We start from the raw sequence: 15,275 nt of genomic DNA, 5'->3' as shown, positions 1-15,275 counted from the left end.
ACATATTTATGGCTCTCTGCCGGTGACAGCTATGACCAGAGGCTTTTTTCTTTCGGGGCTGTCAAGAACTAAAGGGCGATATTAGTAGATATGCGATAGCAGAAGATCAAGGAGGCTTCGCTTGAACATGAGATTCTTTTTACCAGAATATTGAATCTAATACTAGCGATAGTTTCATTGCATCGTATGTCAAAAAGAAACCTATCACTTGAAGTGTTACAGTGATCTTTAGCTGTCTGGCCCATGACATTCATTCATTCATTCATTCATTCATCCATCATGTACTGCTGATGCAAATCCCAGCTGACCTAGGGCCGTTGCAGGGCCACACAGTTAATATTGTCCAATTAACCGCTGTGTGACTTTGAGAGGAACCCGGAGAAAACCTGACCCACAACAAATCTGTGTAAATTCAGTGAATTTATGTAATATCACGTCAAGTTTGTTAAGTTTAGTCACTCATATGCACTTCCTGTTTTATTTTGTATTCACCTTTCCCTCTCGTTTTAGACCCTGACTTCCTCCCCTTGTGGGATTTCCCGCCACTGTGATTGTCTGCCCCGCCCCTGATTGCTTTCACCTGTTACCACTTACTTCCGGTATAAATAGTCCCGGTCTTCCCCTGTCATGTCGCCAGTTCTGATTGTTTGGTCCATGAGTTACGTTGTCAAGTTCTTTCATAGCAAGTTATTCATGTTTCCCTGGTTTTTGTTTAATTGTGTTGAGATTTGTTTGCTCCTCCTTGTGAACGTTTTTTTGTTTATATTTTTACTAAGTAAACTTTTTGTTAAACCTTTACATTGACTTTGAGTCGTGCAGTCTTCTAGTCTCATGTTTAAAAGCATAACAATTTAACAGTAAAAAAAATATGTAATTACTAAAATGCACCTATGTGGTAGTTATTGGAGATTAACGCACTCTGGCCAGTCAATAATCGCCGGTGGAAATACGCCAACATACTCCAATTTCATCTGTTTTATGTCAGTTTGTCATCTCCGTCACTACCACTCTGCATCTTTTGTGTTGGACGTGACAGTAGAGGGCAGTGCTGAGAGCCAAATTGCAGGCATCAACAAACATGGCGACCACAGAAACGCGAACCCCATTGAACCATTGAAGTCGTCCCATTAACAGCATATCGATGGATATAATTCCATAATCTCGCAAGAGACACTCTTCGAAACTTTACGCCAGTTTTTAAATGCCCATATAGACTCCTCTTCATTGTCTTCCTAACCGATTGGAGTATTAACTCTATACTGCCCCCGCAATTCCGGTGGTATTGCTCAGTTTCATCCATCATCAAACTCCCCGGCGAGGCGCACAATGACGGACGCAAATCTTTTGTGTAGATAAGTTGTTCTTAAAATTTTTATACCAAATACCAAAAACATTGAGCTCTTGAAGTAATGCCATTATCCCCAACGTTAAAATACAGTCAACGAACAAAGTGAAATTAGATTAAGGTACCATCAGAGGAAGCTCAAGTATCACGTACCACAGTTTGAGAACCTTTAAGCATGATCCATGTGTGTGAAATGAGATGTTTTGCATTGTTTTCGTCAAGGTTGCATTAAAGTCAGATTGTACCAGGAAAAGCTTTCAGCTGTCAGGGGGAACGCAGTACCGCTGACATTGCACACTTTTTAATGTGCCACATTAGTCTTGATGTTGTTTTTCTCCTTCCGAGGATCAGCCAGACCAAAAGTATGAGGGTCAACTCCAGTCGCACGTACAGCGCTGAGCGTCAGACCACCAGTGTAGTCAGAACAGTTGGCTTGTGGCTTTAAATGTTTAATCTGGCTGTCAACCAGATTTCACACACAGCACTAGACCACCATAGCTTTCCTGGATGCAGCTCAAACCGAGCTGCAGAATGTAAAGACGAGGCACAATGCTAGATGCACTTTGGGAACGAGTGTGTCAGAAATGGGGCAACAGAATCCTAAATCCTTTCTCAAGTGCCAGAGACCTGAGAGAGACCGAACAATGTTCATGCATGTATGTTTTCTCTGTATATACTGTATACAGGAAAGAAAACAGGGGGTGGAATTCAATGCAAGGAAGATAAAATGGGATCAAATTGAAAAGACCACCGGGACAACATCACTGTGATTCAAAGCATTTCCACTCATTGTTGTTGACTGTATCTCGAAGACATTTCTCCACGTATTTAAAAGCCCTCGGCATAATGAGAGCCACAGAACACGGCGGAGGCTTCACAAGGCAGTTTGACCCGCAGTGTCTCTTCAGCTTTTGGGACACACGGAAAACAACCCATCCTCTTCTACTCTTCAGAAATTATTCTATTAGAAAACTAACAATAAAATCCCAGCATCAGCTAAATATCAAACACGGCCCTGGAAGCAGTGCAGAGGAGCTGGACTGTGCAGGATGTTCCATCCAGAGGTTGTGGTTGTGGGACGAAGCCAGAAGCACATCAGACTGGTAAGTGGAGGCAGATGAGGGTGTTGTATACCCTCCCTCCCCTCCCTCTCTCCCATTAGACCTCCCACTTTCACTCTCCCCCGACCACAAGCAGTTAAACCTCCACAACTTCCCATTAATAACACTGCTAATGTTGTCTTGTTCATTAAATGTGACTGGAGGGGAAGTGCCGTTGTTTCTTTCTTTCATGGGAAAGAAAACAATATAGTATTATAATGACAGGTTTTTACAGCCACGGTAGGTTTTCACGGCTATCATAATAACAAACCAAGACCAGTGCAATGGTCGGATTCTCCCCGTCATTTACCATATAATTCAATTACTTCCCCCTTCAGCCTCTGTGAGAGTCAGTATTCCAGTCAATGCTTTCACCTCTCACCTGTAAATGTACATTTTTCCTTTTTGCATGAAATCCATCCTCCATAACCACAGCACTCACTGCACTAATTCAGCCAAATCTTGTTTTGTGCAGTTTTCCCTCAGATTGCCAAAGCATTATTCACCGTTTGTGCCAGTGGGCCACCCAGTGGACATGAGCAGGGAGTGCAACCTCTCTCAGAAGCCTGAGCAGATACACAGTTTGAGATGTTTTAACAGAGGAAGTCGTGTAGCTGATGTAAATGGAGATAACTAGAAAAGGTAAAATCGAGGTCAGAGGAAAACAGAGTCTCTAAAAATAATTTTGTTTTCCTTATCAGTTTTTCCCATCATACAGAATTTCAGCCAATGCCTTTCAGAGGTACAGATGAGGCTCACTGTTTATTTAACCTCATCTTATCTCACTATATCAGTTCCTACAAACATGCATTCTAGTTTACAGGAATCCTGGAGTTGGTACATGTCAATAAACTTCTTTTTAGGGGGTTTAACATAGGAAAATATACACAGTCCCTTTCCTGAACTGTGAGAAGCAACTGTGATAACATTTGCCCATATAGCAACAACAATTTTGTGAGAATAAAAAAAAAAAAATCTATGTTTACCTGGAGACCACACCTGGTGCCACTCTTGTTATTTACCCACGGTTATCCTGTGTGCCTAATAAAGTGGCCACTGAGTGTACGTCCTCACATGTTTCCTGAGTGTGTGAATGCTCTCTTGTTTGAATCTACCTGTGCAGACACTGGGGGCATTAACAGCAGTGAAACAATGACAAACAGGACTGGGCAGAGCCAGACCGGTGACACGTGATATGCTGGTGAGCACCAACACTGAATAGACCTGCTGTGACTGACACCAGACTTCCTTACCACTAAAAATCCAGGGGAAGTGACTCTGCCTTGACTCACTTTTTCTGTTTTTATTATTAATGAGAAACATGTTCCAATTTGTGAGCCACTGCATTACAGGAGCATTAAATACAGTTTTTTTACTTATTACAAGCTGTTTCGATATGAAAAGTGAGTGAACTTACAAAATAAGTTGAGCTACTTAGCAGCTTGCTAGGGTCTCGGTTTAATTACTGGACAACAAATTATGGGGGTTTTTTTGGACGCAAACACATGGATAATATGACCTCAGAAATATAACTGTACAATAGAAGTGTGTAAAAGTGCTCCACACACGTCTTTTCTTTACAACTGCTAGCGGGTGATGCTACACCGAGCTAAACGCAAAGTGCTAGCATAGCACAGTGAGTTAGAAAGTGCGACATTTGCTGGTTTAATCAGGGAAAACATTCATAGGACCTTGTTACTCTTTGGTAGGAGTTTGGAGATGAAACAGATCACATAAATAAGTTGGGACAGGAAGCCATTGGAGGGAGGACAAAACTGGTGTAATGTGGTCATGTTTTCTTTTTCCAGTCAGAACACAAGCTGCTTCATTTTGCACTTGACTCTTCTATACCCACATGTTTACAGTAGTCCAAATTTGACATAATAAAAACTTGCATAACGCAAAAGTCAAAGTCTTTGTGTGGGAGGAAGGGTTTAATCTTTGCTAAGCGGCTTAGCTGGAAAGAAAAACGATTTTGTTTTTACAAAATAACTAATCTGTTTAGGAGCTGTCAACATTTTTGCCAAGATTTTTGGCAGAGGAACGAGAATGTCACTAGTTCATAGTCATCATGTGTGGTTTGATTTGATCGATGTATGTGGAGAGTGCTTTGGGGTTATCTGGACTAACACATGTCACTTAATTAATCAATAACACAATCTGACTTTGAAACCTTTTAAAAGTAATTAATTGATCCTTGTTTTCCTCTCCCACTAATCATCAGGACCGCTTGAGTTTAGTTTGAGGACGGTTCACCTCATTCAGGAGGCTTATTCAATTTTTCTGCTGCCACAAATGAAACACTTAGCATTATGATTTTTTATTTTTTTTTTGTCATTCTTAGGCTCCTTATTCTTTATTTTCCCTTAAACCAGGGGTGTCAAACTCGTTTTCAGTTCAGGGCCCACATAGAGCACAATTTGTAAAATAATAGTCAAATAACCTATAAACAATAAGAACTCCAAATGTTTTAGATTTCATTCAGTATCTTTTTACAAAACATATTATGAACAATCCCAAGTTTCTTGAGGAAAAATTAGGCCAATTTCAACAATATTATGTCCATGTTTACCATTTGCACGTGTGCATTACAACTCACAGTAGATCGAAAAAGGCATTTGGTCACAGGTATCTGGAACTGAAATATATAATATTTCTGGGGCCTTTTTAGGGGGTTTCCAACAACAGTTTTGTTGCAGTTCTCTGTAACCTTTTTGGCAGATCATACAATTTAAGGTTTGAGTTTATAACAAAACTATAACTATAACTAACTGTGCACGTATGAGTGATTCTGGCCAGTCATGCTCTTCACTGGCCTCTCCCTCTGGCTGTTTAAGTGACCTTCCCAAAAATCTGCCTCCATCTGTGGAGTTTTGGAAAACAAACCTAATTCCAAACTTGTTTTTCCTCCCACAGCTCCACACTGATCTTTAAGAAACAATTCCCCTTCCAAGGAAACTCTTCACTCGCCAACACCACATCAAAAAAAGGTCTCCATAGTCGCATAGATTAGTTCAAATTATGTTAATGTTGCTCTTTGCCCAGGAGCGAAGGGTCTGTTCTGTTTCGCTCTTATTGAGACTGAAGGCTCAAGGTTTCCTCAGCCTTATCTGAATGTAACGGCAGGGATTAAGAATAAACATTAAATAAGCATAGGGCAGTGTTTTCCATTACATGTGGGAATCAATAATCGATATAGATCAGAGGTTGGACAGGATTTATAAAAGGTTGTGGAGTGTGTTCACACTAAGGTCTGCACAACCCAGGTGAACAAATACTGCCCCCACTCCCAAAAAATGAAGTGGTTTCCATGACGACACAACCTGGTTGGACGTCTTTTTCTGTCCAAACTTTCTTTTGTGTTATAAGATCAGCCCTCAGCCATTTTGGTTTCTAGTTTATTATGATAATTTTTTTTTTTTTCTCCAGATGCTCAGTGGTCACGGTGAATCAAAACAAATCAAAACAAATAAAGGAACAGAAGCAGAGATGAGCGAGAGAGAGAGAGAGAGAGCGTCAGATGAAGAACGGTGACAGTCCTTTGGTGACAGATCTTCTTTTTTGCTTGTGTCTCTGTCTCTGTCTCTGTCTCCCCCGCCCTCCTCTCCTCCTCGTCCACACAGGGTTGGGCCAAACAGCAGGTGGTGCCGAGGAGGAGAAGCCCACACTTGGGACTGAACAAACCGCTGGCTCTCTGATTCCTCTCTGCAGCAGTCAAGTATGGAGCAACAACAAGTCCCCAAATTTCAAATGTAAGTGCTTTGATTTTCATATTTTAAAAGACTTACAACTTATGCTATAAGCTATAACTGTATTATATGTTATTGTGGTTTTATTGGCCCTTAAACAAGGACGCTTTACTGTACATACACTGACAAGCCAAGGCTTGTGTACCTATTTATTAGTATATAATCAACAATAATAATGTCAGTGTGGACGGGCCATTTCATCAACCAGCTCTGTATCATGATCCATTACATACTTTAGATTTTTATTTCAATTAGTGAATTCCACAACAACCTCATGTGACAAAGGACTAACTCCAGATTTATGTATCTAATGGGAATAACCAAAAAATAGGAATATACTTGTTAAATTCGAAAGGTAATAATATTTGAAGGATCTCTGCAGAATTTGTATTAGGTGGGACATTAAACTGCTTTAATGTGCCTGTTATTTCACATATAACAGGCACTAAAAATTGGAAAGGGAAGCTTCTTACACTATGATATTTATCATTTATTTGCTAAAAAAAAAATGTTTTTTAAACTTTAAAAGGTATTGTCTCTGTTATTGTTTTTCTTTCTGTCCAGTTTCACCTCCGTGTGTATGTGTGCATGTCGTACATGTGCTGGAGTCCCGTTGTGAAGACTGCTCTTAATGAGGATGCATTGATTTGGCAATTTGTTTACTAGTAGTCAGAGTAAACAAAAAAATAAGCAGTGAAAGTCATGTTTGACAAGCAGGGACAGTCTGAGGTTTGTTATTGGTCAACAAAAAGGACTCAGGACTGTTATTCAGAACTGAGTGTGATTGTGTTTTGACTGAATCCAGCATAAAGACAAAAGGTTTAGAGCGTGTGTGTGTTTTTTGTTCATCTCAGCAGTTAATAGTCATCAAATGTGGTTTGAGTGAGCTCAGATTGGCTGAGGATTTCGAAGAGGGAATTTCAATGCATCTGTTTAAGCCTGAAGAATGTTGAATGTTTAATGTGTTTACTTACATCCCTTTTTTTCGAATCCGTTTCGGGAAAACTCCCCAAATCTCTTCATATTTTCGTATCTGATGTGAAGATTTAAAGGGATTATTTCAACTGTTTTATTGTGTTTTGATTTGACTGCATACGAGACGAATGCTCTTCCAACGCCTAATTCTCCTTCATGTCCTGTTCTTTCTCTCTCTCCTCTCCACAGCTCAGGTGTCACAGCAATAGCGTCTCTGGACAGGACTCACTGAATAAAGATGCACGTGGACTCAAAGAGACAAAGCAGCACTCAAATCAGATGACTCACAAGAGGAGAAAAAAAGACACCTTTTAATCTCAGGTCAACAACGGGCCCCCAAAACGTGTGAACAATGTGAGTCGTCACATTAGATCTGCGCGCCGGGAGTCTCGACAGCATGGGTCCAAAGAGGTTTTTTGTTTTGTTGTTTTTTTTGCTCCACCTGTGTCAGCATGCTCACACAGCATAGATGAGTTACCCTTTAAAGAGACATAAGTGGGAGCCAACACAGTCTGATGATGTAGCAGCTAACAGAGACATAGATGTGGCCTCTGACTCAAGACAGTGCAACCACGGTCAGTATGGAAGTGCAGACTGCCTCTTTGCTGTGGATATATGTTAACGGGACAGAAGAGCTGAACGCTTCGCATGAATACAACGCCACAGATCTGACCGAAAACTCAGACAATTACCACTCCTACACGATTGGTCTCTTCCTGTCCTGCCTCTACACCATCCTCCTCTTTCCTATTGGATTTATTGGGAACATCTTAATCCTGGTGGTGAACCTGAACCACAGAGAGAAGATGACCATCCCTGACCTTTACTTCGTGAACCTGGCCGTGGCCGACCTCATCCTGGTGGCCGACTCCCTCATCGAGGTCTTCAACCTGAACGAGAAGTACTACGACTATGCCGTCCTCTGCACCTTCATGTCCTTGTTCCTGCAGGTCAACATGTACAGCAGCATCTTCTTCCTCACGTGGATGAGCTTTGACCGCTACATAGCCTTGGCGAGCTCCATAAGCAGCAGCCCGCTGAGGACTATGCAGCACGCCAAGCTCAGCTGTGGTCTCATCTGGATGGCGTCCATCTTGGCCACGCTCCTGCCCTTCACCATCGTGCAGACACAGCACAGGGGCGAGGTGCACTTCTGTTTCGCCAACGTCTTTGAGATCCAGTGGCTGGAGGTCACCATTGGCTTTTTGGTGCCCTTCTCCATCATCGGCCTTTGCTACTCTCTGATTGGACGCATCCTCATGCGGGCGCAGAAGCACCGTGGACTGTGGCCACGGCGGCAGAAGGCGCTGCGCATGATCGTGGTGGTGGTTCTGGTGTTCTTCATCTGCTGGCTGCCGGAGAACGTCTTTATCAGCATCCAGCTGCTGCAGGGCACGGCTGACCCTTCGCAGAGGACTGCTACCACACTGTGGCATGACTACCCGCTCACGGGCCACATTGTGAACCTGGCGGCCTTCTCCAACAGCTGCCTCAACCCCATTATCTACAGCTTTCTAGGAGAGACCTTCAGAGACAAGCTGCGACTCTTCGTTAAGCGGAAGGCCAGCTGGTCGGCAGTGAACCGCTTCTGCCGCCACAGCCTTGATTTGCACCTCCCCGTTAGGGACGTAGTGTCTCAGGTGTGACTGCTGAGAAGAGGCACGATTGTTATGAAACTTAGTTCACACACAAAGAAAAAAAAAACTCCATATCAACTAGGGTGAAATATTACAGTACCTCAGCTTTCTTTCTCCTGTTGTTTAGCTTTGCCTCATCGTCTCAGTTAACCAGCTCACATTCTGAACAAAAACAACACACAAGCGCAGCAGGAATGTGCACTCCAGTGATGAAAATGACTCGATCTGCATGTTGGACTGTTTCCTTTAATTGAATTTGGTGTGCTGTTCCTTTAAAAGGTTTGGTGGAATGAGCAAACGCAGGCAAAACTAAATGAAATACTACTGAGAGGCTAAATGTGAGCCTGTGTGCAAAGATAACTGACAGATAGAGTGACAGATGAAGAGTGTGTAAGTGTCATTTTTGTTTTAAAAAAACAACCCATGTGAACTTGTACGATATCAAATTGTGGCCTTTTATCTTTTTAAGAAACGCACAATCCACATGAACGTCATGAAAATGCCTTAAACAAAAATGTGATATATCAAAAGAGTAGCTCATTGTAAAACAATGCAAAATCAATTCAGGTCGTCACTGTTAAAGCTAGGGTCTGTAATTTGTTACTAAAACACTTTTTTAATCAACCAAGTTGAGGAAAAAAGTGTCGTTAAGAATGACCAATCATTTCATTTTCTACATGTACTGACTGGTGAAGCTGTCTTAAAGTCTGAAAGGAGTTAAATTGTTAGTGGCAAAAATGACCAGCTGTAAATATGAGAGTATAAGTGTAAAAATAAATAGGCCTTAGAATAAGCCCTTTATATGTATCTTATTATGAAAACCAGGAATAGAAGCAGCTCCCTCTACAGCTCTTATTTTTTTTATTTATTTTGCACAAGAAAATATGTAAGTATGTAAAATATGTTAATTTCACTGCAGAAGAAACTAAACTACCTCTGCAGTTGGGCACAGGGTAAAACATAGTGTATATATTGGTATATTGGTTATCTAATATCTTGCATTCAAGTCGTAGAAGAGAGAGAGGGGAAGTACAGTTTTTGTCCTTTGTGGTATGCAAAGGCCACCGTAGTTTGCTGATGCATTTGGGAAAGGGAAAGTCTCGTCCTTTGGATCAAAACAAATAAATTGTAATTCAGAAACCTTACAATATTAAAAAGAGAAGAGAAAAGAAACCCAGCAGTTGACATCGAGTGCTTGGTCAGTGGAGAGAAAGAAAAAAAAACTCCCTTTAAACAGAAGGAAATCGCTGATAAAACCAGATGTCACCAATTATTCCTCCCTGGACCTTTAACTCAGACACAAACACACAAAACAGACACAAACACACAAAGTGACGACACTCTCTGACGTGACGTCACGTTTTCAGATTGCTTGGAACCTCGCCAGAGCAGGTGCTAAAAATAGCACCAGGTACCAGGTACTATCACTAATGGAAAAGCAAGAACAACCGAGTAGAATCAAGTAGAAAACTGGATAATTGAAAAGCTCCATAAATGTAGCCTGCAATTGCTCGCTCATCCACACTTACAGACCCTAGCTTTGATGTTGCATCTCCTCTGTAGCTTTGTGCTTTGTTCCATTAACCTCCTTTACAGCGATGGAAAATGTGCATTATATATATATATAAACATATATATATACACGGGATGTTCTTTTGATTATGCAAACAAGTGTTTGCATACTTGTTTTTTTTAACAAATTAAAGAAAATCCCACGTTTTCAAGGATGAAAAAAGAATGTGAAAGTTATTTTTTTTGATGCAGCCGCACTGAATGGTCCGGCGAAGGATGCAGTCTTTCTGGGATGAGTATGACGTGGTGAGGCAGGAATAGGTGAGTGCTCCTTTCAGAGATAGCTGAGTTATTACCCCCCCAACAACCCCCCCCCCCCTCCCCTCCACCTGCCAGTCCCTGTTAGCATAATGATGGAGCAAAGAGGCAGGTGTTGTTTTGCCTGTGGGGGACCAGACTGAGTAAACACATCATTCAATGTTGATAACGTGGGGGCTTGCTTCAATTACCCGCCTAAAACATATATTACACTCATAAACAACACGAGAAAAAACTGTTTTCACCTGAGGACGTGTGGGGTTTGATTTTAGTATTTATACGATCAAAATCTGATTCCGAATAAAGATGCTCCCTCACAAACTGATGATTGTAATGCACATTACCAGGCTACACGGGTGCAGTGTAAACATTTTTCTTCTAATAGTGATAGGAGAGGTTCCATGAAACCTGTCGTAAAGTTTTACGGCCTCTCTCTTTGATGATCAGTCAAGACAAACATTATAAATTCTTTCCCACGTAATATCGCACTATTTTCTTTCAAATTCAACAGAGCTCAAGGTCAAAAGGATCATAAAAAAACAGGTTACGTGCATGTGTTGGGGTGGGTGTAGAAATAAGTGTAGTATATAAAAACCTGTGCTGTGTGTGTGTGAGATAATGGCGCGAGTGGGAAAAACAGGAGTCCAAACCACAAACTGTTATTCCAGCTGTAACAGCCCCGGCAGCCTGGGAAAGCAGCACTGAGGATTGGTCGAGGGATTGTTTTTTAGAGGGTCTGCGGAAAAAAAAAGGCAAAAACTTGGTGGTGGTGGTACGTGTTACGAAAGATTGTCTCGCACGATGTTTCCACAGTTATTTTCATGTTCTGATATCCTGAAGTACATGCAGTGTGTTAAATATTTGTTGTTTTTCATGAATCTTTGTTTCTATACCAAAGCCAGAAAATGCACAGGAGGAGGAGGAGGAGGAGGAGGAGAGGTGAGAGCAGCGGGAAATAAATAAGCAACACCTATGAGGTCGAGACCCTCCAAAGATCCAACCTGAGGAAGGAGGCAAAGGACCGTCGTTACATTACACACATACATGCACACACGGCGATGCTGTGAGAAGAGTTTGACAGTGGACTGTGTGCACAGCTGAGGCTGAGGTTAAAGGTTTGTGGTGGCTGACGTCACAGAAAGGAAAAAGAAGGGGGGGCGTGACTTTTGCCCTCCCTGACATCCGCGATATTTCCTCTGGATGATGCTAAGAAAATATTGACATTGGGAGGAAAATCACAGTCACTAAATAAATAAATAGCATCATACTGTATTCTTTTTTTTTTTAATGTTCTTGTGTAAAATTGGACGGGGTTATTTCCCGTGGAAGGAGATGAACGATTGTCACATAATTTAGAGACGAATCTCGGTGCTTTCCAGTGACCACATTGTCTGGAAAAGGGGTAATTTTTTTTGCCTCATTGTGCCTCGTTGCCCCTGCACGTGCACATACAGGTGCAGTAATGTGTCATCTTGCACAAAAATCCTGCAAAAAACACAAGGAGTTAATGTATAAACCTAGAATTTGCACAAAAATGACCACTTTTAAAAGTTTTCTTACATAAAGGTGCACTGGACATCGGGGGTGGGGCACGTCAAAGTAATTACAACTGGATAGACCGGGCTAATGCATAATAACAAGGCAATGCACTCGGTGGACCTGAGCAGCTGAATAATGGATTAGACGTATAATTGCATTTGTAAATTAAAACCCTTGCAGGAAAGAAAAAGGGGGGAGCTGAATAGAGGAGATTGGCTTTCCAGATTCTGAGTTTGACAGGCTTCAGTAATGATGAGGAACACCCCCAACCCCCCCCCCCCCCCCCCCCATCCAACTCATATTGTTTGCATCAATTTTTCCTATGTGTACTGTACACATGATGTAGATTACGAGGTGATTTGAAAGTGAAGCTGAATTGTTGAAAAACAAAAGTTTAATCTGCAAAATCAAATTGAGGAAAGTTAACTTTTTGATAAGAAAGATGAAAACTTCTTCTTTTCCTTTCGGCTGCTCCCTTCAGGGGTCGCCACAGTGAATCAACCTCCTCCATCTCACACTGTTCTCTGTATCCCCCTCTCTCACACCAACTAACGTCATGTCCTCTTTCACTACATCCATAAACCTTCTCTTTGGTCTTCCTCTAGACCTCCTGCCTGGCAGTTCCAACCCCAGCATCCTTCTACCAATATACTCACTATCCCTCCTCTCAACATGACCAAACCATCTCATTCTGGCCTAAAACATCTAACATGTGCTGTTCCTCTGATTGACTCATTCCTGATCCTATCCATTTTCGTCACTCCCAAAGAGAACCTCAACATCTTCATCTCTGCTACCTCCAGCTCTGCTTCCTGTCTTTTCCTCAGTGCCACTGTCTCTAGACCATACAGCATCGCTGGTCTCACCACTGTCTTGTATATCTTCCCTTTCATTCTGCCTGATACTCTTTTATCACACATTACCCCTGACACTTTTATCCACCCATTCCAACCAGTTTAAACAAGTTTCTTCACCTCTTTTCCACAATCTCCACTGCTCTGGACTGTTGATCCTCCACCTTCTTTATCTTGACTCCCTGTAGCCTCATGGTTCCATTTGGGCTCCTCTCATTCACACACATATATTCTGTCTTGCTGTGACTAACCTTCAAAATAAGATATATAAATAAGATAAGAAAGATGAAAACAAAACAGGAAAATAATAATAATAATAATAATGATAATAATAAAATATTGTAAACTCATGGGATGTTGCTGAAAATGATTAAACCTAAACTTGTCACTACACACATAGGTTTGTGCAGCTGTTTTTCTCAGGACACCTCATTGATTTTCATTTATGTGGACAACCAAAGTGAAGACGCTCACACACACACACACACAACGCATTCCCTAGCCCTTACCCTATCCATCACAACTTAAGAATTTTCCTGTAAAATAACAGCAAAGTGCTGGCAGCAGAGACGCCAGCAGATTACTGTTATTTAACAGTAGTCATACTGTGACATTACTTTACAGCCTATTACTGTAAACATACAATACAGTATATTTCTGTATGATTTTGCAATTTACAATAAAATAGTGGCACACCAGCTACACTGTATTTCTACAATATAAATACATGTTTTTCACAGTAAAAATGAAAATGCAGTATATTAATGTGACTGTTTGAATTTATAGTAACATTCTGGTTAGGGGTTGCTAGTAGATTACTTTTAAATCCCCACTTTTTAATGTAGACAGGCATAATTGATAGTAAAATAACTAAATCATTTAGCAGTTTGAAATGTCTTAAATATCAATCTTCAATGCAATTAACATTAGAACCTTATTGTTCTGTGGGCTACAGCAATCTGCTTAAAAATGTGCATTATTATGATTAATTATCCAAAAAACAACAACAGAGAGAAGATATACCGTAAATCAAACAGACCTTCATTTAAAAGGTGTGTGAAGTATCAACATAAATACTGTTACTGTGAAAAACAACAGCAGAAAACATGGATGACCCAGAGAAACAAACCAAAAGAGATTTTGAGTAGCAAAATAAAAAGTGCCTAATAATGTCTGCTCAAAGCAATGGGAATTTTTTCTTAAATTGCATGTCAGAGACTGTCCCTTACCAAATGAGAAAACACCTGAGACATAAGATGTATTTATATTACATAGTTGTAAAGTTGTAACAGTATTTATTATAGGTGACATGTCTCACCAAACTTGAAGTTGACTCATTTGGAAAAAAAATTAGAAAAAAAACTTTACTATTAAGAACATTTTGAAAAAGTCTATTAAGACTATTCTGAAGACAAACATCAGAAATAATTTTTTGAAAATATGCATCAACAGCAACATTTGGGAAACAACTGTAGGTAGCCTTGTTTACCTTTAAAAAATGTGAGGTAGGCTTCTTGACCTCTAAAAATAGCCCTGTGGGTTGGCTCATTTAATGTCCTGGAGGTAGGTGCATGTATTACTTAGCTTCAGAGTCTGGGTGGGAGTGGCCAGTCCTGATTCAAAGAGGAAGTCTGGTTCAAGTAGAGATGATCATCACTTTGCTAGTCGTTCATCTTACTAGAGATATTGTTGCCACTGTAAAACAGCAACAAACAAAATAATTAGTCAAAAATAACGTCAACGTCAGTGTGGAAAACAACACATGGAGTACAAGAGAGACGAGAGAGAGCTCACTGACCTATCCACACATTTGTCTTTATGTCTGTAAGTGTGACACTTAAAAATCCGGCCGCAATCTGGCAAAACACACTTAAAAGTTAAATTAGGTGCATTTTTATGAATTCTCATGTGCCTCATATGAGCCAATATTGTTGCACAGTTATGACCACAGACCTGACAGGAAAACATTTTTGCTGCCAATGCGGGAAAAACATAAAGTTGCCTCCATAATTGCCCGACTTTGACTTTGACTAACAAGGGGCAAAATCGATCAGCTAACAATAGCTAACGTTAGCTTGCTACTCTTAATACAATTTACAGATGACCCAAAACAGTGAGCATTTGATAAAACACCAGTGACAGGGCATGTAAATATATAAATGTTTGAGCTAACATTATACAAATCTAAGTGACATTTTAAAATCACACTCACAATCACTCAGGTTAGCACTAGCTAGACATCTTGC

The 15,275-nt window shown here is 40.8% G+C and overlaps 1 protein-coding gene across 1 annotated transcript; it reads left to right on the top strand.

The window, feature by feature from the left end:
• The first annotated feature begins 6,017 nt into the window (after positions 1-6,017).
• On the top strand, positions 6,018-9,486 carry gper1 (G protein-coupled estrogen receptor 1). The gene is made up of 2 exons (XM_058654158.1): positions 6,018-6,197; positions 7,359-9,486. The coding sequence occupies exon 2, from the start codon at positions 7,712-7,714 to the stop codon at positions 8,813-8,815; it is 1,104 nt and encodes a 367-aa protein (XP_058510141.1). The 5' UTR covers positions 6,018-6,197; positions 7,359-7,711; the 3' UTR covers positions 8,816-9,486.
• The last annotated feature ends 5,789 nt before the right edge of the window (positions 9,487-15,275 follow it).

Source organism: Solea solea, chromosome 16, assembly GCF_958295425.1.
Source record: "Solea solea chromosome 16, fSolSol10.1, whole genome shotgun sequence".
NCBI classification, from domain to species: Eukaryota; Metazoa; Chordata; class Actinopteri; order Pleuronectiformes; family Soleidae; genus Solea; species Solea solea.
Note: the sequence above shows the minus strand (reverse complement) of the source record. Positions and strands in the feature narration are given on the sequence as shown.

What these genes read in the sequence shown, in the direction of transcription:
- gper1 (XM_058654158.1), top strand. Translation starts at nt 7,712, where the DNA reads ATGTGGCCTCTGACTCAAGACAGTGCAACCACGGTCAGTATGGAAGTG.